The 24832-nt window shown below is 34.8% G+C and overlaps 1 protein-coding gene across 10 annotated transcripts in view; it reads left to right on the plus strand.

Annotated features, from left to right (window-relative positions):
- Positions 1-24832, plus strand: part of LOC150100053 (MAGUK scaffold protein DLG1-like) — a 741341-nt gene that overhangs the window by 170769 nt on the left and 545740 nt on the right. For 7 of the 10 annotated variants that reach the window (XR_016549250.1, XM_090402768.1, XM_090402765.1 and 4 more), the window contains one exon: positions 16992-17045. The exons of the other annotated variants lie outside the window; for them this stretch is intronic. Coding sequence is in view for 6 of the 7 variants with exons in the window: in XM_090402768.1 (XP_090258894.1) it covers positions 16992-17045 (54 nt within the window). In the remaining variant the exon portion in view is untranslated. The remainder of the gene's footprint in view (positions 1-16991; positions 17046-24832) is intronic. 10 annotated transcript variants of the gene reach the window in all.

Raw genomic sequence — 24832 nt, forward strand, 5'->3', positions numbered from 1 at the left:
TATGGAAGTGTTTTATGTTTTTTATAGAAAAATATTCGGGAAAAAAATCGTTTAACTTGAAATTTTTTACTGAGATGGTCACCGTAGATAATTTTTTTTAAAAAGAACCGATACTATATATATATATATATATATATATATATATATATAGTATCAGTTCTTTTTAAAAAAAATTGAAAGATGAATTGAGATAAAATAATATTCAAGAACAGACTTAAAATTCAGTTTTTCTGTTTCTTGAAACTAAGTAAAGATGCGATTGAGTAATGTGCTGGTATAAGATAAAGGTTGAAAAAAAATTATGTGAAAGTTGTCTTGATTACGGCATTTTACGCTTGCTTTCCTTGCGAACAAAATTACCATAATTTCTTTACCTTTTCGTAATATTTGTGAACTTAATTTTTAAAATAATGCTTGTTGCAATGCATTTTTTATTTTCACCCACAAAGGATTGGTGATCTGTAGCACATTTAGTGCATCGGATAAGGATTTTAAATAATACTGAATTAATACTTCAGGGAATAAACATGGGATCCTTATAAATCCCTCCAGTGTCCATAAAGTGAAGTGTAGTTTATTACTTCATAGTTTCACAAATCAACGTTATCGCAGTGGGTTTTGAATTCAGTTGGAGGGGTAGATGTTAACACCGAACCATAGGTGAAGTGTATTATCCTTCATGTTTACTGAATTTTAAAAGTGACAATTCTATGCAAAGTCTATTTCATTTTTTTTTTTTTTTGTTATAAATTTATATCTTTTGTTTCGTTATTGAACTTGTATTCCAGTTTTTGCTCGATGCCATTATACAAGTATTTTGGACCATGAACATCAACTTTAATATCGCTCCCACACACGAGAGGCTACAAAACCCATACTTTCTACAGTTTTTTTTTGATAAAGATGTGAAAGACTTGAAACAAAATACATACGTATACATGGACTCCACTATTCAATTATGACCACTTCGTTTCGCATATGAGCTAATCGGTACGTGCTAATGCATATTGGAAACCATATCGCCAATTATTCCCAGTTATACTGACATTTTCACTAGTGAGATACTGTTGCCTCCCTTTTTTTTTTTTTTCTGTTTAAGCTGTGTTAGTCCTTAATAGGCCTGAGAAAAAGAAAAACTGTAGTGACAATGAAGTTTCTTCAAATTTTATAGGAATCCCTCTTCTTGTGGAAAGCGAGTTAAATATCAACAAACATCTTGATGATGGTCAGCTGAATACTGAAATCAGCTGAACGTTAGATACATAGATAAATAGAAGAATCCATACTGGATTCGATGTGAAAATAGAACTTATCCGGAACAAGAACCTAATTTGGTACCGTATAATTTATGTAATTCCTCACGTAAGGTCGTGTCAGACCTCTTTCACATTTGGTGCCGTGTGTCTGGGTCAAGTGGATGGTGAAATTCACCTCTCACCTAAATATTCACAAACATGCCCACATTGTTAGTTGAAGAGCGAAGATGAAGTCTATTTGATCCACCAACCTATTAGTTTAACCATAATTCAGGCTACTTGAGTCCATTTGAGTGATGAACTCGAGAAATAACACAGTGAGGAGATGGGATCGATTCGTTTAGTTTTAACAAGAGTAAAGCAAAAATCAAGGTACTTAATACTTAAGAGGACAATTTTCCGAAGAAGTTTGAAAACGAAGTCATTTCCTTGGTCAGGAAATGACTGCTAAGAGTGGAGATTGTTGTTCATTGATAAAGTTTTCATATAAAACTGTTTCGTTATTCAGTGCCTAAACGATAAACTTGTTGTAAACTGCTTGTTTATTTACTCTACAGATTAATTTAGATACATTTAGAATGCTTCCGAAGTCCCCCATGACTCATTGCTTGATAATGGTTTGAACATAAATCAACCACCATTTCATCTACAAACTGATGCAATTAAATTAATTTGTTTCCGTTTTTTTTTTTTTCTTTATGAATTCCCTTGATGTTGTGTAGTGATGGGCGTTACTTAGAAATGAGGGTATCTGGGTATTTTATTTGTGTCAACAGAATGATTAAATGGGTTCGGGAGATTCGCGTGTCGCAGAAATATAGTCAAAGTGTACGATTACACAACCGGTTAGTATCAAAGTAATTGAACTTTCGCGGTAGAGACAATGCTCTGTTATACCTCTACTTGTTAATTTCGCTAAACGTGATAGAGAATGAACGAGCAGAAAACACTGAAATGCCAAATTGAGTTGTTCAGTCTCTTTATGTATTCACAAAACGACCCTTGTTTGATTTATATTGTATGAAAAGTCTTGTTTAATCGAGAAATGAATTAGACCTAACGATGAAATTTAAAGCACTTATGGCTCATTCATCAATAGCAGAGCTCGTTAAATTCTTAATTGTACATTTTCTCCCATCGCAACTCTATGCATATTAAAATTACTATTAGAATGCCCATGGGAGTACTGCAGACTGAGCATTTGTTTGTTGTTCAGGAGAATGGAGAGGAAATGGCTGATCGAGCAAGGAATAGTAGATGAGATAAAAATACAGCGTCATGTGCCTTTCCTTTAAGAGACTAATTTACAGTTAGCACACTGTCAAGGTCTGGGTCAGAGTTAAAAAAAAAAAAAAAAAAAAATAGAATTACATATGCAACGATATAATAAAAAGTACAACGCAACTAATGACTTATAATTAATTGCAACTATTATTTCATTGCTCTCTTCAACTCTCGATCCTGCTGGCATGCTCTATTGGTTCCAAAATGCTTAGGATGTTTGGGAACGTTTTCTTGACAAGCTTTAACAACATCTGAGTGTTTAATAAGAAAAAAAGTAGGATAGATTCCGTTTAATCACTGCTTATATGAAGAGAAAAAAAAAGCTGGACTTCAGCGAGGGTTCTCGTTTTAATCAGCTCAGTTAGCTTTTACATTTGGAACACGTTCTTCGAATTTATTATTATAACGAATGTATATCACATTTTTAGTGTAGACTCCTAAAATTCTAATGATAATCGTCAGTCTGTTAGCATAAAGCTACGTTATTTTGTCTGTAAACAAGTGAAACAAAATTATTTGTGTTTTTAGCGTTTATCATACACACTCATTAAGGCAACAGTTCTTACAAATGAACGATCCTTGTTCAATACTTTTCCTTCCTTGGTTCTTCGCATTGCCATCCAACACTTCAAACATCTGAATTATCCCTCTTCTCGGATTTTTATTACAACTGTCTTATCATTTTTTTATAATATTAATGCTGTTCACCGGGGTGTCCCTACTGTACGAAGACACGAGAACATACGTTATAATAATGAATTATAATGCGCGTTTTACATGGTCAGGATCCTCTTTAATCCGAATTCTTATTCGGATTATGTAAGAATTCAGGTTACATAATCCGGAAACTCTGCTCTAGAGATCAAAGCTACTTTAGATCCCTGAAGATATTCACCAATATCGATGCGGCTGTGAGATTTTGTCCATGCCCTACTGGTTAGAGAGCGGAAGTGTTATACACTCGATTTCCCAAGCGGACAAAGTTCTTACTTCATTAGTTTTTTAATGTGCAAGGTGATCTGGTTTTTTTCTACTTTGCTGCTCCCTAATTCGCTCTCTTTTATCCGTTTACCGAGTTTCAGATCCTACTTGCAACTAGAAGCGCTTAAAATTTTGAGCCGTCAATTACGAATGACGAAACCATCAGCTTTACATGATGCAAAACACTGTTGTTATGATTTTACCTGAATTCTAAATATTTTGATTATATTTATATTTCTTGTATTCACAAGATGTAAGAATTTGGTGCCTACAACGTCCTCCTTCCCCAAAATCAGTTAATTGATCGAAAGATTTATTCATCTTATCTTGCCTGTTACGTTCAAAGTTATTACTACCAGAAAGAAGGTCTTGAAACTGTTGCTCTGATTATCGATGCCCGAAGTGTGTTGTTGTGTCCTTTAGGATTATCCACCCTTACCCCCCCCCCCTCCCATTCATATGATAATGTATTATAGGTTTACGACCTTTCGTAGGCGGGAATACAAGAATCAGTTACTAGTTTCTTCTCATAGCTTTGCTATGTGACGTGATTTTTCTTTAATGATGAATTTCATTCTCCTGTGTGGGATCACTTCCCGCGCTTATTGTGAAGGCCTTGAAAAAGTTCCATGCTTGTTCTCTAGAGTCTAGAGCAGGGTTTCCGGACGATGTAAAACAAGAATATAAAATTAATAAAAACTAGGAAAAAAAAAACCTTATCCATACCCAGTGGTACTGACGTACTATAGATGTATAACCCTTCTTGGATGGATGTCAAGGTAAAAATATGTGCTTTGTTTTATCTTTTAGTATGTTAGTTTGGATCGAAGCATTTCCTCGCTCACACTGAGTCCGGCTTATAGGACTGCATTTTCGACAAGCCAGACTTAATGAACAATTTCCAAGTATTTTCCTACGCTTTTGTAATCCATTATAATGGATGGAGATGAACAAAAGAAAAAGGGACCATCGATCAAAGCTTGGAATTAAAAGATTGTGCACTAATTTTTTTCTCCCAAATTTTGGGTTTATTATTTTTTTTTTAACTTAATATCACTGGATCGCTAGATGTAATTTTTTTTGTGTTTTCCCTGAGCTCGAATAAGTTAAACCGAGTGAATAATCAACTTAAGTGTAGCTGCGGGCGCCTGCTTGTCTCTGCATATGGGATCTTGTTGATTGAATTTGAGTGCACTACTGTTAACTTTATGATACGAACATTTCTTATGTGTTCTTATCATTAAATATTTAATATAAATGAGAAGTGTAACATTAACGCTCCTCTTCTCCACGCCATCCCACCGCGTTTTGGTTGCTTAGCGGACGTGCTACGTATGGTAGCACGTCCGCTTAGTGAACGAAATTAGTAACTGGCTTTGCATTTCATTGTAGTGGATATTTCTTCAGCGTCCCACAAATTTAATTTAAAGGTAAATAATCAAATTCAAGTTTACCGCAGAAACTTGAAGCTCCTTCTTAGATGAACCATTAGTTTAAGCGAAGGAATTTTTTTGTATCATTTTAATTTTAATTTAAACGCCATTACTTATTTCTTAATTATATATAATTACACAGTTTTTGTGGCAAACTTCTATTGCATTTTGCTTTAGATTATCATCTTGATAATACATAAGTTATGTCGTATTTAGCACATAATTACTTAAGCAGACCGATTCTAAATTCTGTATCGGAATGATTTCAATATGGGTAAAATGTAAAATTTTAAGCGAAATTAGCTTGCTGGATATGATTGTGGTTAGCTAGGTTGAGATCTTTCTGTTTAGCATGGTTTGTGTTTCTGGAGAAAATTCTTCTTTCAGTTTGAGTTTGCAAGATACGTAATGATTTTCTGTGATGTGTGAATATTTCCCATGTAAATTGCAAGAATTCGTGTGTCAAAAAAAAAAAAAAAACAGTATTAAAATTTTTCAGCTAAATAAATTTCATAGCGAGACTGGTAGTCGTGTCATATACTCTCCGACCAGTGGTTTGTTGTTGGGATCATGTAATATGTCCACAAGAATGATAAGTTTTTTTTTTAGTATATTTGTGGTTTCTTGATATCAGTGTTTTTCGTCTACATTTCGTACTACTGTGTTTTCTTGTAAGAGGGGTGATATTTGGATTCCACCTACATCTAAAGGTCAGGTGAGCTTTTCATATACACTTCTTGGAAAGAAGTCAACGGACACCATAAACAGTCATGGCGCCGACCTTAATAACATGTAGAACCTCCTTTCAATCCTATGGGGCATATTTTCCACAAGCGTACGATACCGATCAATGGGGATTTTGGACCATTCTTCCCGTAGGCATGTAATTGAGGACCTGGCTGTTGTAGGTCAGCCTTCCTTTGATCTCAACCAACTCCACTTCACTCACAGATTTTCAGTAGAGTTGAGATCACGGCTCTGTGGAGGCTATTCAAGTATGGTGACGTTCATGTCCACAAACCACGCAGTTACAGCAGCAGCCTTATGGCACAGTGCATTGTCTTGCTGAAAGAGACAATACTCAGTTCCGTAGAAATGCCACAAAGTAGAAAGCATTGCATTGTCTAGAATGTTCAGATACCGCTCGGAGTTCAGTGTTTTTGGTGCCACGAAAAACAGGACCATACCATCACACCGTCACCTTCGAATTTCATAGTTGGAGTTACTCACTCTAGTAAGACACATCCACATCCGTCTATCTGCTCAGTAGAGGGTGTAGAGTGATTGGTTAGAATGAAGATGACGCTGCATGTTAGTTCGAGTAATGTGGGGCTTGCATATTGGGCTCCATCATGGAAACTCATGTTGAGTCTCGGTTCTGAATGTTTTTTTGTGCAGATTCGTGTTCTAGTCGATACCCGGAAAACTCGCATTCAACGAGTCAGCGGACGAATGGTAGTTTTTACATATTATCCTCCGTAGCACTCTATGGTCACGTTCGGTGAGTGTGGTGGGTCGTTCACTGCGGGTAGCACTTGCAGTTGACTACCTGCGCTTCTATCTCAGTATGGTATCATCACTGATTGTTGACCTGGGATGGCCCAATTTGTCAACAATTAGCCGAACAGATAGGCCTGCAACATGACATCCTATCACAACGCCTCTTTCAAATTCCGTCAGTTCCCTCCTTCTGATTTGGGAGCATCATATTTCTCCAATTTATACCGGCTACGAATGCGTGATTCGTTACATGACACAATGTATCTTGTCTATGGGGGGGGGGGGGGTTCGTTAACTTCTTTCCAAACAGTGTAGAGATGTCTTTAAATTTTTTAGTGCTTACTTGTTTTTTAAGCAGAGATTGACCTTCAGTTTGACCACTCCTGACATAAAAGAGAGCGTTATTTCTAATAGTAAAAATAAAATAATCACTTCCATTTTTTTTATTAAAGTTAATTGAGATTACTACCCACTCTCTTTGCAACAAAACATGTTAAGGTTAAAAATGTTTGTGTTGACATTAAAACTGAATTTTCTCCCTCAGCTCTTGCGTATCGGAGATTAGCTAAAGCTTGATATTTAAGTACGGAATAATGTTATTGCATTCTGATTTGGTTTTCGATACATTTCTATCTACCTTCATTTATCAGAGTGTTTTGTTCGATGTTTAATGTTTTCTTATTCAGAAATGTTGTTAATGATTCAGTTGTATGTGTTCATAAGGAAAGCAAATTTTGTACGGCGACTGATTTTATATAAATGAAAATACGCATAAGAGAAGCTTTTTCCTTTTCTTTTGTTTTTTTTTTCCTTACCCGTTACCCACTTTCAATTGCGAAATATTGTGTCCTCTAGATATAAATTAGACTCGATGATTTGCATTCTTTTTGAAGATCCATGCTTCAAATACCGTATTTATTCGAATATATCTCGCACCCCTGATTTTACTTTACGAAAAAAGAAATTAATAAGTTTCGCATATAGTTCGCACACGAAAAGTTTAATACTTCAAGAAATAGATATTTGGGAAATCGGTTGAAGAGAATCAATATTTCAACTCAACAATCGCCGGCTTGCCTTTGTTGTTGGATCGCGTAATCTTTTGTTAATACGGCACCAACCATATGCATAGAGATGGAAGCAACCAGTAGAGGAAATGTGGGAGTGAGAGCATTGACTTCTTCTCGATTTGGATTGCGCGGAGGTGGAGTAAGAGACAATCATTACAACTGTTGTGCAATTAGATTTTGAGAGCTTGGAACACGATTTCGCCAGAAAAAATTTAATTACAGAAGCATTGTCCCTAATAGATTAAAATATATCGGTTGATGAAGGTGGATGACCGATCGCGTAAATAACGTTGATAATTAAAATTTAAATGCATTCATTTGATAATGTGAGCAATTATAAATTATAATGAATACTGATGATTTAATTATAAACGTCAATTTAATTTTTACCTGAAAAACTTTAGTTGTCGAAAATCCCCGCATATATCTCGCCACCACGATTATTTTTAACTTTAATTTTGGGGCAAAAAGTGCGAGCTATATCCGAGTAAATACAGTATATACACACACGTACATGCCCAAAATATCTGAAATAATAACGAAGAAATTCTCTAGGATTAGTCAAGAATTGAGGATTAAAACTGTGAATCATCCCAGTGCGCTGCTCGATTTCATTAGTTTTTAATGTAACATCCGTTGTTTTATTGAAAAACTGATCTCGAATGGATTAGAGCTCGGTGGGAACAGAAACAACTTAACCGGCAACGCCAGTAAAGACTTACATATTCATTTGTTACGAGATGCGCTGGCGTGAATGCATTTTCTTGTGATGAAGTACTGTGCTGTTGTGCAAACGTTATACAATATATCTCACAAATAGAATTAGGAAAATAGTTTGAGTTTAAATTGATCCATAAATAGTATACAACGTCATAAATTACACATTACGGTTGTAATTTGTTGCAAATTAGCCCATGGAGTGAAACTTATGTAAACTACTTTGGTTGTCGTTTTGGAAAATAATCCCATCCACGTAAATAGAGATATCCTTCAAGAATTGAATGTTTATTTACAACAACAGTTGTTCAAATTCCTCCTAATAAGTACTACAACTCCATTGTAGTCAATCGCTGTTCTAAACCGAATGGTGTTTCTTACTATTCTAGACTAAATTAATTACATATGAAACAGTTGTGAATCGTCCTCATTGCACGAAAAATCAGTCTTGGCTGTTTAGTCAAACTAATCATTTGTTAATGTATTGTCGTCATTGACATTTTCTCCGTCATAGTCAGTAGTGTTGTTCGATTCTATTTCTGAGTCACTTTGAACACGTTGTGTTTTTATCGATGTTCTTTCTCTGCTATCATATTTCCAGTACATCTTATTCCGCCCCCCCCCCCTAAAAAGTGATTTCAGTTCTCTGTAGCTCTGGTATTTACATTGTCTTTCTCGAAGCTTTTCGATTTTTCTTCCAATCTTGGAGATCGGTATTATGGTAAAGAGAGCGTATTTAACGAATTGCTTTTAAATCAGACATATACTACTGTACTATTGTCAATTTTTGATGAAAGACAGGTTAGAACTCGGGATTCCTAAAACTGATATTCACTTGGGGAAAGCTCCATTTCACCCCTGGTGAAAGCGCTAATGCATGAATAGTAAGTTACGTAAATTCCAGGCCAGCCGTGAGACAATGCGTTTTTGTGTCGCGTATCATACGAACGCTAACAAAGTTGAGAAGTGGTATTTTGTGAAACCGCTACATTTCAGGTTCCTGGAATTTCGAAGAGAGATGAGCATTAGTGTAGAGACTGATAGTCTTTCGCAAGCAGCTGCACTTTGGAAAAGTGAGCCCCAAATTGTTCCAGAGCTCTTGAAATTCGATTAGAAAGCGTAGAGAGCTTGCAACTAAGTATTGAGTAAGAGGTTTCAATAAGTAACTTCGAGGGAAAAAAAAAAAAGTTTCTTTGACTATATCGAATCGTTAAAAGAATTTTGGGGAGAACAGGAAGAAGCTTCACAGTAACATTCCTGCACAAGTGTCTGCAATCGACCCGTTCTACTGCTGCTGGAATATCAGCACACTTCGATGATACAAGAAGTTCCTGAAATGAAAATAAAATATTTATTGACACGTGATGATCACAATCCTGGGTTAGTTTATCTGAATCAGTAGTGTGTTTCAAATTAGACTATCATTGTGAGGAACCACACACCAATCAGCCGAATAGACTGAGTATTCAACCGATTATAATCAACTTAACTTCTGTAATATAATTCTCTGCAAAATTATATTACAGAATCATTCCTAGCACTTCCTTTTCTCAGAACACAACTCAAACATAAAGTAAAAATAATAGAATACAAAGGAACAACAAACAAGCTTTTGCACTGGTCATAATGACATCCAAACTTGGGAATGTCTGCATGCTAACCCTTGATTAATGTTAAGACCTAATTCCACGATGAATAATTGAATTCGTTGCCTTAATAGGTGAGTCCTATGATGTTCGTTTCGGAGCATCGATTAACAAGGATTGCGTTTTTGGATTTATATAGTTACCTTAAAATAGTATGCGAAGTGAGGAATTATTAATTCCTGTCATGTGCCCGTCTTTAAATGATATGGTATTGCTAATTAACGACATTTTATTTCTAAAAATAGGTCAAAACTATTATTAATATATTCATACAAAATACTGCCATTAATAACCGGGCAGAAAAATGTACTTTGTAAAAGAGATTCTTAGTGTATTTGTATTATTAAGACAGTAATTGTTTGCTGCAGCGCATGCGTTTTTTTTTATTTTTATTTATTTATTTATTTATTTTTAGTAGCTATATTCGAGCATATACATTGTACATTACATATACGTTATTTCCATTCAAAAATCTTAAATAATTGTTAATAAGATAGTAGTTACTTGAAGAAGAAACAAATACTATTGCTCAACATAACTGAATTCGACTATAAATAAATAAATAAAATATATTAATAATAAATAAATCAATGAGGAACACAAGCAAGACAACGTCCAAGGATGAAAACCCAGTACGGAAAATAGATTTCAAAAAGTCCGTTCATCGAAAGTGAATATAATTATCAGACAGATTGATAAAGATGAAGAGCCTTTGTGGGTTAAAAAGAATGTTTCCGCGTGTTTAATATTTAAATAGGCGTTCGCTTGCTACATCTATTGGCTTCGTTTGCCGTTCGGGCAGGCATGACGAAACCAATGAAACGTCTTTCTAAAATAGTTTGAGAATGGTTGAACCAATTTTGATGATATTTAAGACATTGGGGAAGAGCCATTAGAAAATTTTAATTTGTTAATATCTGGCAATTATTACTATCATTTGTACATCACGACCAAAATTACATTTTCTCTGCATCAGTTGCACAAGCAACTTCCCTGTGAAAGTGATGATGCATACAGTGGAGTTATTATCCTCTAGTCGGTTGATTTTAATCGCACCAAGTGAACCATAATCGCAATTATCGCAGGAAAATTATTTCTTGCCTTTTGTTTATTGAGTAATAGTCGTTAAGTAACTATATCGTGAATGTGCCTGTAGTGGTAACGCACATTCACGACAGATTGCTGTATCAAAACGAGATAAATGATTTGATTATTATTGCTCTTTGTTTATTGTGGGTGTGGAGTTGTCAAAGTTCGTTGTGGGTCGCTCGAGCAAAGCCTACACTTTCTCCTTCCTTTGTTTTCAATCGTATAATATGAGCAATGTCGGACCCCCATCGACGATATACTTTAAAACAGTTCCACGACATACTATAACGCTTTTTGGAGGAATCCACGTTAGCTAGAGAATAATCTCGCTACGTTGCTTTGTCAGGTAGAAATAGGCAGTGGCACACCGCAGCATTTGAAAGCAGTTCTCATGTGCAAGGCTATCGAAGTATTCATCATGCTTCGATAGCCCAACCACCTTCACGTTTATATGTCAATAAGAAAATTACTTCTGTGTGCGTGTTGGGAGGCGGGGGATAAGCAGTTGAAATCTTGCATATCTACTTCATATACAGCGTGGTTGTACTCCCAACCTCAGTGATGTTCATTTACTTTTAAACAAATCGGAACTTTACTTTACTTTTAAAGGCAATGAATGATGAAGAAATAGAATTTCAGTCGAGACTTATTACTTCTTTGTATATAACTTCTGTTGTCATTCTTTTGTATTTGCTTGCTCATCTTTGTTATGCTTTATCATCATTATGAAAGCTTTCGGTATAGAACAACGGCGGCGATTCTTAACCAAGTACTGCAGCGAATTACTGGCTCTTATTCCAAGCATGATTAGGATTAATATTCGACGTATCATACACTGCTTCTTAGTGGATTATTAATCTAACCTCTCACTCTTATTCGACAGAGGTATCCAAAAGGACACGTTGCTTGCCACATTATTGAGGCGTTAAATTCCATTAATAAAGAAATTCCAGCACTTTGAAATTAGCGAAAAACGTCCCCCCCCCACCAAAAAAAAAAAAAATCGAAAATCAAAACGTGCCCGACATCTGTAACGCCTCTTTCTTTCCCAAAGGGAATAAGTAGAGTTCATTTCACCCTTTGTAAATCGGTGAGCATCCGATTGTCCACCCGCTGTCACCAATAGCTTAGCTCTCAGGTATCCATGTTTTAAAGGCGTAGGGGAGAATCTATGGCAGGCAGCTGTCGCTAACCCTTGATCCTAAACCTTATGTCAGTTTGCCAGCAGAAGTCATACCATTCAGTCAATTATTTCTACCAAACTGACAGGTGAATTCTAGATCGTTACTCCTAAATATTTCAGTTGTTCCACTTTTCTATTTCAAGGTTCCAAAGTTTCACTTTTATCAGTTAACTGATTCTGCCTGGTAATAATTTTTTGTTGATTAAATTATAGCTGCATCGCGTATCTTGATTTTTCTAATTATCTTTCTTCTGCTTTCTGTTTAGTTCTTGACATGATGTTAATCTGTTCTAATCTGCTTATGCCACATTCTTCACTGATTTATTTATTAGAGTGCCTTTATTATCTACTGACAGCGATCGGATAATGTATTCCAAAGCTAACTTAAAAAGCATTGAAGCTAGTCTATTTCGTTGTTTTAATCCTTTGGTTATTGGAAAGAGATCTGTTATTTATTTATTATTATTTTTTTAAACCTGTACTGAATTTTCCATTGTCAGTCTTGTAAGTCTCACTATCTTATCTGGTACTGCGAAGTGTATCATAACCTCAGAATTTTCCCTCTGTTAATGCCGTCGCCGTTCAATGCTTGTTTGGAAATCAACAAAAATCTGAAATATTTATATCAAATTCCCCAAATTTCTCCAATAATTGTTTATATGCATATGATCATTTGTAGATTTGCTTTTCTCGAAATCTGCTTGGTAGGAATCAGTTATCTTCTCCATAAATGGGTTTAATTTTTTTTTTCAAAATAGAAGTAAATACTTTGTGTGTTGTACATAGCAGAAATACTTCTATAATTTACACAAACATTATGGAGTCCGTAGACTCATTGTGTGAGTTCCAAGGACAGTTCCCTTTCCACTAACTCAAGGAAATAGTCTTTCTCAAATACTTTTAAAGATTTTTCTTTCTTAAAAAAAAAAAAAAAAAAGTAGTCTTGAACCGAGGATTAGTTGAAAATCGGAAGGTGTTCAACCAGTCCTCGGAGTGGGTACAGTAATGAACATTCATTGTCATATCCACTCCGACGTTAATCAGATTTGAAGTTTTGATATTCTCATTATTTTTGCGAGAATTATCATGATATTCAACAAAGTTCAGTTATTCAAAGACGTATCGATTGATACTTTTGTTACATTCTTCGGATTGTTAGGAAAGCCATAGCATGTTTATGACACTTTGACGAGTTTTTAACTTCTTTTTTTTTTTTTTTTAGTCTAATTTTTTGTGTCTAATTTTATCACTATAAATAGTCCTACCGAAACCAGAATTGAAAAATACATTTCATTAAATTCCATCCAGCTAGCTCCGATTATTATTTCGAAATACTTGACCCAATTTTGTTGAATAAAAATGTGCAGATTGAAACATTAAAAATGAATCACTTGGATATTTTTTTTGTGTATTTTAAACCTCCAGTTTTATTAACTTCCATTCATTCAAATCGTGGTTATCGCTATAATTTTGACGCATTTTTGTTCCATTGTGCCTTTTGTAGATGGTCCGACAATTGGAATGGCTGACATTTGTAGGGATTCCATATACCAAATTTGAATCAACTCCGACCATCCAATGTTCCGGAATAACTTGCATATGGATGGGCGGACAGACAAACGTTTTGCGAAGCATTCCTACAAACTTACTGCTAATACGTATCGCTTCGGATAATACTACGTTTCGTCCCCGTATTTTGTGACGCAGCTTTATTGCTTAATATAAACATGTCAGAAGAATAAAAACGTGGATAGAATTTGGCTGTGCGTGATATTAGCGTAACGATTCATTTTAACTTGTGTGCATACACACGCTATAGACTCCACGAAAGCGAAAAGATGTGTTTGTGTGAAGACTGGAACACGATTGAGATATGAATTGTTTTGTGAATCATCAATAAGTGCCCTATTTAATTCCATAAAATTATTGATATATACTAAATAAACAACCAAGCCTTGTTTATTTTGGAAGTAATTTGTCTTTTCAAACGTTTAATCGGTCATAAGAAGCATTCATTATAGCAAACTTATAAGGATAAAAAAAAATTATGGCAAACTTGAAATATAATGGAATATTTTAGATTAAGGTTATACATACTTATAAATGGATAGCTTTTCTTTTTTTAAGAATCTCTTAACTCCTAGTCTAACTATATATTTTTGATTTCCAAATTTTTAAAATATGCGCATAAATTTCTTTTAGATTCGTCGAGTAAAAGGTCTTCAAGGCTATGAAATTTTATGTAATATATGCAATCTATTTAAATTGTAAATGGTAACATTGCAGCGTCTCATATAATTGCGTGCTTTCACTTCTCCCTAGCATGAATAGTAGGGAGGAAGGAAGAAAACTTGGGCACTGGGTAGTACAACGGCGATGATGAATTGCCGCAGATGTTGGTTTTCCGATTCATTATTAAGCCGTTATGCAGATGAATAACTAATATAATTATCCGTTATAAATGACTTGTAATAAAGTCCTGGCGAAAGATTAAGTCGAAAGTGCAGTTTAATTTTTCAGTATAAAATACAAAAAAAAAAACATTTCTGTAACATTCCTTCCACATAATTCATATAATTTTACATGTAATTGATATTTAGTGGTTCTCTTCTGCGTTGTTATTTACTTTTGTTAACTCAAACTTTAAAATTACTTTTTCTTGATACTTTTTTTTTTTTTTTTTTTTTAATAGAGTGGGTAGGGGAAGGAAGAAGTGCTCAGAATGCTCTGTACTCAGGTCTTCACAATAATTTTCTTATTCTCTTTGGACACGTTATTCTTAATACTGCTTCATTCTTGAGATATCAAACCATTACCGATTCCTTTGTACCTTCTTTTAATGCACGCGCTGATATTCTGTTACATTCTTCTGTTTTCTTTATATTAAAATTTGCAAAAACTCCAACTTCCAGCTCGTCCACTGTCACTCTCTCTCTCTCTCACGTATTATTCCTTATCGCATGCAGGGATGTTTGTGAATGTCTTTAGGCGGGAGAGGAATTTCATAGCCTAGTGTGAGAACGTTTCCAAATTCCATGTTTTATTTCCAGATTATGTGAAAATACATAATCTGGTTATAATACCTAGTTTAGAGATTTCCGAAACTTTTTTTCCATCGGATGTTTCTCTGCAGATGCTCTTTAATTGTTGCATTCCCTTCCTTTAATAATGAATTTTATAATATAGTTAAAATCTATTTAAATGTTAATTTTATAATTAAAATTATAAGATATCTTCTTTATACGATGTCGATGCTACGAGATTTTCATGGATTATAGAGCAGCCCCTCCCCTTCAAAGCACATTGAATAGATAAAAATGGGATATTAGACATCCATCCATCCATCCATCGCCTAAATAAAGCCTCTGTCTTTATTTAGGCGATGATTATTATTAGCACGACTTGCATTTTTTTCCCTCAAAAAATTCAGTCGTACTTTTCATCTAGCAACTCAGTGAATTATATTATATCGAGTTTTCTATTACGAGATGGTGATAGTTGTCAGCCGTGCTCTCACGCCTGAAGTCTTTGAATCATCGGCAGTATGAACTCTGCCGTAGGTCCGTACCGATTTCCAAAAACTTAGTCTGATAGTTGCGCCTATTCTCTTTGGGGAATAAAAGGTGTTCGACGATTTTTTAAAATTAACTTTTTAGGTATTTTCTTTATTTTGGATTCACTCCTTAATAGTTGTGGCGCTTTTGATTTTCTTTCTGTTACATTAAAGATCCATACGTTGCTAATATTCATGATGAAATAAAAAAAATGCATTTGACTCTTCACGACTGAATGTTACATTAAATGATCTGAAACACACTTTATCCCTGATTTTATTGAGATATGAATTGAAATCAATTCATATTCTCATCCGCCATTTTTTATGGCGCATTGTAGTATTTAGTTGAAACTTTATTTTCTCTTGAAAGAAAAATCATAGTCGACGTAAATATCGCTATTGTTTTTACCGTTTCGGGAAAAAAAAAAATCGGCCTTAAGTATCAAGTACTCCTCACTGTTTGAGAACTTGCGATAATATCTTAACTGGACTCGGTACCCGTTCAGATATTATTTACTAGTTTTGTTCAAAATTATCAATATCCATCGCAGTGGCATCTTTTATATTACTTTAATTTAGAAGGAGATCCGCTTGCTGTTTCCATACGTCCGATTCGATCCTCGACTTATTTCAACAGGTTTGCCTTACTGCTTCTAGCTAACCTCCACATCTCTGGTGATGCTAGTTATTCCGAAACCTAGGAATTGTCTTTTATCGATTGAATCTATTCAGGAGAAGTAACTGCTTTAAAAGTAAATATATTCATTTTTATTTTAAGGAAACCTCAATTTCATTAAAAATGCTTTTTTTTTCCAGACGAGTTCTAACATCGATTTCTGCGGTCATTTGCACTTAAAGAAATTTTTGGTTGTTATTTATAAGCTAGACAAAACAGAGCTATTCTAAACAAAACGCTTCCTCCTTAAGAAAACAGATTTCATGAAAATACAAGAAGTGAAATAAAAAAAAAAAAGTTTCAATCACCAAAGTGTATACAGAGATTTTTTACAAGGGAAAAAAAAGTCGGCATTTTCGGGTTTTCATATTTGTTTTGTGATTAGTATACTTAGTTGCGAGTGAATTACTGATTGGTCTCTTATCCACCAGAAAATACCCAAAATTGCGTCCGATCATACGAGTTTTTGCATCTATGTTATTGAGATAGGGTTGGCTATATAGGATCGGGTTTCGTTTGTCATTTATTTTTCTCTAATCTGAATTTCCTCACTTGCAATCTGCTTATTCCATTGTTGACCTCCTTCTTGTTCTGTTACAGCCGTGGATAAATGATCCCAATTTCAAATGTGAAGTTATGAGGATTGTCAAAAACGTAAGTTACAAGAATTTATTCTAACCCCTCTATGTTTGATATATATCTTTCTCTAGATTACTGTGCATGTTGTATCATATATACAGGGGTTGGACATAAACGTAGAAAACCTGCTTTAATATTTGCCGAGTTTTTTTTTAAGTTTATCATTTTGCATGTAATTTGAAACTGATTACATAGTAGTTCTTAATAGATTTTACATGAAGAATATCGGCGAATTAACTGGCTTAAAAACAATGCTTGATTACCAAAACCTAGGATAGATTTGACAGCTACCATTCGTGTACTTAATGCAGAATGTTTATCCGACTTTTTAATCTTCTTTAGCTCAAAATTTCATGGATCATTCTGCCAGATTATTATTTTATTTATTTATTTTTGTTTTGTCTTTATGTGGTAACCATCCACAAAAGGCTGTAAAATGGTAGTACATTAGTAGCGTGGGTATTAGTAATCTTGAAATCTACTATCTTTAATCTGCTCCAGATTAAACATAGTACTGGGGCAGTACGAAAGTAACGCCTCCCTGGCTTTTACGTAGATTAATCCTTTATCTTTCGCAAGTATTCTGTCATTTTTTGAACAAAATCACCGTCATTCTTTGTACATACACTTTTGCCACCGCTTGATACGCCATATTGCAACCCCTTAAGTCTACGCCGACGTCGGAGCTCTGAAATAAGCGACAAACTGAAATAGCTTGTTTCAGTTTGTCGCTATTGTCGCAAAATGCGTCCTCGAATTCCAAACAGGCAGTAAATAGTCAGGAGATGGGTGTTTTTTCCCCACCTCCATGTACCATTTTAAATTGTGGTAGCGCCTCTCTCCAAAAAGTCCACAAGCAAGAGCACTCTGCTTTGTACATGCAACTAATTGGCAGGCACTGTTTTGAACTACTTGTGCACTGCATTCATGTGACCGATTGCAGCTGCACTCACTGTGGTGGAACTAGACTATTACTAATGTCCATTTAGCGATGTGTAAAGTTTTATGCCTCGCTCGAATCGAGAGAAAAAAAAAAGACTCATTACTTTCATACTCTCCTGGTACGTTTTAAACAAGCTTTTACTAAGTAGAGTAGTTGTCTCGCACTGAGGAACAAAAATTGTCTCACCTGAAGATTTTCACAAATATATGTCACCGGATGATTCGGACCCATAACCTGTTGGTTGCAGCTACGCTATTCTCTTGGTTAATTCACTACGACTCTTCTCTTAACGTTACAAATTATTCTAGGCTGTTTCTGAATACACACACCTCTCCGATTGAACTATCCAAATATTTTTCATCTTTCTTTACACCCCTTTCGTCTGTCCACTAGAATACCAAACCCTTCTTTTGTAAACCCGACTCCCTCTATTATATTTTAACGTTAAAGATACCAAGCTATTTTATATGTATATAAATATAAACTTAGTTTTAATCCATTTCCCAAGTAAGCAAACAGACAAGTAAGTCAAGTAAGGCGCAAACTTGTTGACACTTGTCTGTTTGCTTACTTGGGAAATGGATTAAAACCCGAGTTTATATTTATATACATATAAAATAGCTTGGTATCTTTAACATATATTATACCCAAGGTAACTTTCTACATCTATCTCCATTATAGTTTTCGATGTATTGACACCTTCGATTTGGACATGCTTTTATTATCTTATCTCCAAATATTTATTGGTACCCCTTAATCAAAGCTTGCTCTCAAACAAGTGTGCGGGAATTTTAGCTAAAAATGCAGCTCATCACAAATCTATCTTTTAAATCCACAAAGCCGTATCCGATTTTTAAAATGTTGAAACTAGAAAACAAAACTTCCTCATTTTTATCACCCAGAAAGCTGTAACATCCATCAGTAGATATAATTGACTTTTTGGCATCGCATTCTCCTCTATCTCTGCATTAATCGTATCCTTCTGAGCATGAAATATATCGAAAACCCTTTTGGTCTTGTAATGCATTTACAGAACTCAAAGCTAGTCCAGAGAAGGAAGGAATCAATGAAATATTGGAGCAGATAGAGAAAATTAAGCATTTGATTTAACATTTTTCTTCGAAATGTTTTATATTTTGCAAACCAATAAAAAGCGAAGGAAAATGTATCAAAGCATTTTCTCGAATCCGTTGTGATTATTATACAGTCCAATTTTTTCCCTTTAACTTGTTAGGTTTCATAGTGACCTAATGAATATTGCGATATGGTAGATCTGCGCATCTTGCTGTGTCTGTTGAACTGTATTTATTTTCTGACCGTTTTGCCAAGTCTCTTGGAAATAATAATAATAAAAAAAAAGACTGGGAGGGAAAACTTGAGCTATGGAAGTTTATACAGTCTAAATTCTTTTTAAATTAAAGTACTTTTTGTGATATATACATTTTTTAATTTGTTCCACAGAATAGACAGATTGAAAAAAGAGTAGGAAAAATTTCTTCGGTGGGTTTTCAGTTGGATTATGAACGAGTGCTGAAAGGCAACAACAGCCAGCCTTGAGGGAGAAGGGTCATCGATTAGCCAAATTACATTTTTTCTTGCGGCATCAGAAATTATTCGGGAAGTTTTTGGTGCACAACTCCAAATGTGAGACTATCATTCTAAGGTTATGCAGATTTGGGATTTATACAAATTGGCAGCTGAACAGGTGAAAAGTAATGTCTTGAACAGAAAAGAATTTGTTCTTGGAAAGCTCTAAAAAATTTCATACCTCTAATCTCAAAGAAAAAAAAAACAAGCAACGCAGTGTTGATCACCATACTTGACTCTCTCCCGTTCGGGAAAAGACAGCCTGGTAAACTTCAGTACAAGCTGTTCTGTTTGGTTTTTTGCTTTCACAACCTCAAACGAGATGATATCGATTCTTGGATCATTATTTACCTCGTCTTTCCTGGTATTAGCACTTCATCTGTGGCGGCTTCACTCTCAGGATCATTTGATTTCCTCTTTATTACAAGTATTTCTTCTTTCCCTAAAAGTACTTTGTAAGGACCTAAATAATACTGCAAACAGAAATTCTCCTTACCTTAGAATACTGTTCTCAGATTTAGAATAGAGTAAAAAAAAAAAAAAAAAGTGTCTAATTCACACACCTAGGGCAAGTCGATTAACGGATAATTCCCCCCCCCCCCCCGTTTTCTACTGACTCACTCCACTTCTTCACGGAGACTATTTCTGCTTTATTCCTTTTCTGTTCAACACTTTCTACAATTCCTCACTATTTCTCGGAAGAAAAAAAAAAAGGAATAGCACTACTATCATCGAACCAACTTTTATCTCTTCATTCTCTGCCCTTTTGTTCTCTGAAATAGCTTTTTCTCTTTCAGTTCCTCCTCTCACAGTACTGATACGATATACGTGATGCAAATTCTCATGAAATTCCCTACTTCCGACTAGAGGCTAAATAGACAAGAACATATCGGAGTGTGAGAAATAAAGCTGTTTTTGATGGGCAGGACAGTCAGTAATTTCACTAATTTGCAACTTCTAGTTTTGTTCTGTTTCAGAAATATATTAAACATGAGTTTATTTTAATACAAACTTCTGCTGCATCATAGTAATGCGATATTTATCTATCTGACCTTGAGATCTGATATATTCAAGATTCCAATGAGATTTTCTATAGTATGAAGTTGTCCTAAACTGGCTAATGTATAGTCATTTAGTTTCGGTGATAGAAAATGCCCAATTCGATATGTATGCAAAGTCACAACAGCAATTGGCTAAACTTAAAAAATTCGTATTTATTTTGACGTGCTTATTTTCACTGATAATTATATATAATCTTTATTTAAAACCTAAATTCCAAACTACACAGCATTATGGAACTCCTAAACCGAGTTCCATAATGCTGTATAATCCCATGTACAATAGTAATGACATCAGTCGTATCATTTAGCTAGTTCTATTTAACACGGAAAAAAAAATACAGAATAGATTACTATCAACTATATTACAGATTCCACACGATATAAAGAAATCTCCAAAAAATGATTTATAACTATTGTATTTATTTTATACATAGCTCGGTCCCTTGCAAAACCCATAGCACATGAGTACCGTTTGAGGGCAAGTGGTCAAGAAGAAAGAAGGAACCTATTATGCTAGCAGCTGGAAGTTGTAATCCTTAGAGAAAGTTGTCTTGGAAGGACTGTTCCAGAGTACATGGTAGCAGGCATGAAAGAGGATGACAAGAAGTTGGGTCAGTAGGTTTTGCGCTAGACAGTGAATGATGTTGATCAACATCTGTGTGAGGGAAAGTGGAAGAATGCTGTCGTTGTTCAGTGGAACTACATCCATGAAAATATCCGTAGAAGAGGCACAAAGCGGAACCAACGTCTATGACATAGTGACTGGAGGGAGGCTGCAAGAGAAGGGACCACCATTTAACCAGAAGAGGACGATTTGGTTACTACTCCACATGAAAGAATAATATTCTAAGGTAGGACGAATTTGAGATTTAGGCACTGTTAAGAGATATCTAGTATTATTCAGGTCCTATAAATGATAGCATTATCGTTTGATACACGTCATTATTCTGTGCGGATAAACGCTGTCATAGTGATGCTTAATAGATTGTCGCATTCGTCTATTCCACAAGGATGATGTGAGGAACAACCATTTTTAACGGCATTATTTCCCAGAACGTCAACTGGACTAAGTCTTTTTCGGAGAGTTTTTTGAAGTGTAGACCGTATAGTACAGTGATTATGAAAATGAGCAGCATGAACGTCAATATTCTGAGAATTCTTAATATTTTTGGACTGTGTTGAGAAATGAGAACACGAATGTTGTGAAATCGTTATTCTCTGATCTACCACCTTGTAATTGCAAAATAAATTTATTAATATCCATTTCGTCGGACTAGAATGCGTCCTCATTGCGGTCGAATCATTCCACTTTGTTGCACTTCATAATCAGATTTTGTGATTCATTTCCTGTTGACACATTTTGTTTCATATTACAGTTATGCAACAAGACAATGCAAGCTGTTTTTGACTGTTGTGAAACCAGAAGCATTAATCTTTCTTCAGTTCTCGATGATTTTTTTCCCCTTTTTTAAATATATCTGGAGACTAAGACTACGAGATTAACATGTTGACTCAATTTTCTTCTGTGATACCTGTTAGTTGTTGCGTTTAATAGCGGGTGGTATCATTTGTTTAATCCAGGGTTCCTGCATAATGCTATATTGTTGCACAGTAGTTTTTATATGGAATCGAAGAAATATGCCACATGGTCTTTATAAGATTGGTATCCGGATGTTTGTCCAGGAATCGTGTGTGTGTGTGTGTATATATATATATATATATATATATATATATATATATTTTTTTTTTTTTTTTTTTTTTTTTTTTTTGCATAAAAATGATGTAGCTAAAAACGTGACCAGCCTTACTCTAACAAACGTTATCACTCTGAATAGCTTTTGTAAGAATCCTTATTTTCACCATTGAGTATTTGGCATTTTATAAAATTAAACGTAATAAGTATAGCACAGTTTATTATTTCATTTAAATATGCTTTGCTATATATCACAATTTATCAACTTAGCCAGGATTGCTATACATAATATGCAGCTAGCATTGGGGCACGCAACTTGTGTACGTGCTGCTATACTAGCTAGTCAGAAAATTACAAACCCTAACTGTATTCTCTGGGAACCTCTGCTCACTTTTTGAATAAAAGCTTGAATTTGACATGGCAAAAATTATACTGTTGTATGGAGTCATGCGAAATCATTCAAATCATACTGTACCAATAACGCTTCTGTCTTTCGATGATGATGGAGGCAGATTCTATGTCCACAAAGACGTTGAGTATTTGACATTTTTCTAAAATTAAAAAGTAATACGTATAGCACAGTTTATCATTTCATTTAAATCAGCTTTGCCTTATAAGGATGCATTAGTATTCATATAAATGCCACACCAATTTGCCAGTTGGGTTTAGAACTGGTGAAAGGAATGGCCCCGAAGGATGACTGATTTTGCCTCCTTCGTTTCTCGAAATATAAATAACAGATGGATAAATTCTAGTAAAAATACTCTTCAAAAGAATTTTGCCTAATACTTTTAGTGCAGAAATGCTAAAGTTGCTGAAAGGCAGTGTTGAAGAGCTAAAGTCACCCTTCAAAAAAACAGAAGAAAAAAAGGTGGTTGAGTTAGCCAGTCTCATAGCGGATTTTTCTTCCCGGTTTTCGGAAGAAAAATCCTGCGATGAAAATTTTTTTTCATCACACAGAGCGAACTTCCATAAAACACACTCATTTTGCATACCTAAGACTCTCTTTATAACCATAGATTCGGACATAAATCCAAACAATGACATCCCGAAGATAGTTCTCTCCCCCCCCCCCTTCTAAAAAAAAAAAATTCAGATCAGTATGAAGTTGATTCATCTGAACTGAACTACTTTTGAGGCTAATCGAAATAGGTTATAGCAGACGAATATTTCTTTTTTTTTTTTTTTTTTTCATGTATTAATTAAATCTAAGGTTTAAAAAGAAAGAAACCTTTTGGTTAATGATTAGCGGCAGTGTATCGTTCTGGCAACGTTCTGATTCTGGTTGGCTACTACAAAGAAACTTTTTTTTTTTTCCTAGGCTTGTTTAGCCGGTTCCCGAGTCGAGTTTTGATTCCTCATCTCAGAAAAATTGACTCAAGTTTTGTACAGTCATTTCAATTTTTTGTTTCAATAAGGATTTTATTTCTAAGGATTCTAAATATCAAATTTGAGTAAAATCTAGCTAGAACCTCAGAATTGCTTGCATATAGCAAGTCTGAATGGCTTAAGATGCTTCAGCATTTTGAGAAATGTGCCTAATAACAGTGCACAACATTACAAATTAAAATAAATATAAAAACCTAGAAGTAATCGAAATAGGTGGGTAATTTTTTAATGTTAAAGATAATTACAGGCAGTTGCTAGTTTTCATTGGAAGTTTGGCAGAAATTTTATAATTGTCTCATATATAACCCTATATACATTTTTGTTTCTTTGTTTCTAGAACTCTGAAGCTGAGTTTACTAGGAAATATATTCCCCCTTTCCCCTTGTAATAGAGCTATTTACTCAAATTACCATTAACCGTGTCTTAGAAGTTGGGCGTTTCTTACGCTGTCCACTTTTCTGGAGAAAATCTCCTGCCTCTTCCTTCTGAGTGAACTTCTGCCAGTCAAGAACTCTGCATCCTGTCTACTGTGCTACAGAACGTTCCTTTAAAATTACATGAATGTAGAAAATCAGTTTAAACATTGTATTTTAAATTCCTAAACCCTTCCCTTACGAGTTATGATTTGAATTTTTTGCCACCTGTAGTTGTAGTCTGTTGCGTACTGCGATATTAATTTCACACTTCTCTCATTTCTTTCAAGTATATTAGTCGAAGAACAATTGCATCAAAAAAAGCGAGGTTCAAAATCTCTTCGAGAACGCGAAACTTTTTACGAGGGAATTTTTGAATTGAAATGAGTCAGCTAGCCAGTGTAACTTGGGTTTCACTCTTGCACAGACACACACACAAAAGAAGTATACTGCCTCGTAGCCTATTTCTTTGATGTTATTACAAACAGCAGTAACTTTCTCTCATGCCTTTATTTAAAATCATGAACATCATGGCTCTTTAGGTTTATATCCTGTAACAGTAATCCTATAGTACCTGCTAGTTTTGTATAGGAGTGTAGACCACCTATGACTGAATAGACTTGAATGAAATTTACTATTAGGGGAACCTTTTTTAAAACTAATTGGCTGAATTCAGATTTTTGTGGTACTGGGTGGTTTGTCTTCAGTTACGTAAT

This window comes from Typopeltis vanoorti, chromosome 13 (assembly GCF_054136105.1).
Source record: "Typopeltis vanoorti isolate ZY-2024b chromosome 13, IOZ_Tvanoo_1.0, whole genome shotgun sequence".
NCBI classification, from domain to species: domain Eukaryota; kingdom Metazoa; phylum Arthropoda; class Arachnida; order Uropygi; family Thelyphonidae; genus Typopeltis; species Typopeltis vanoorti.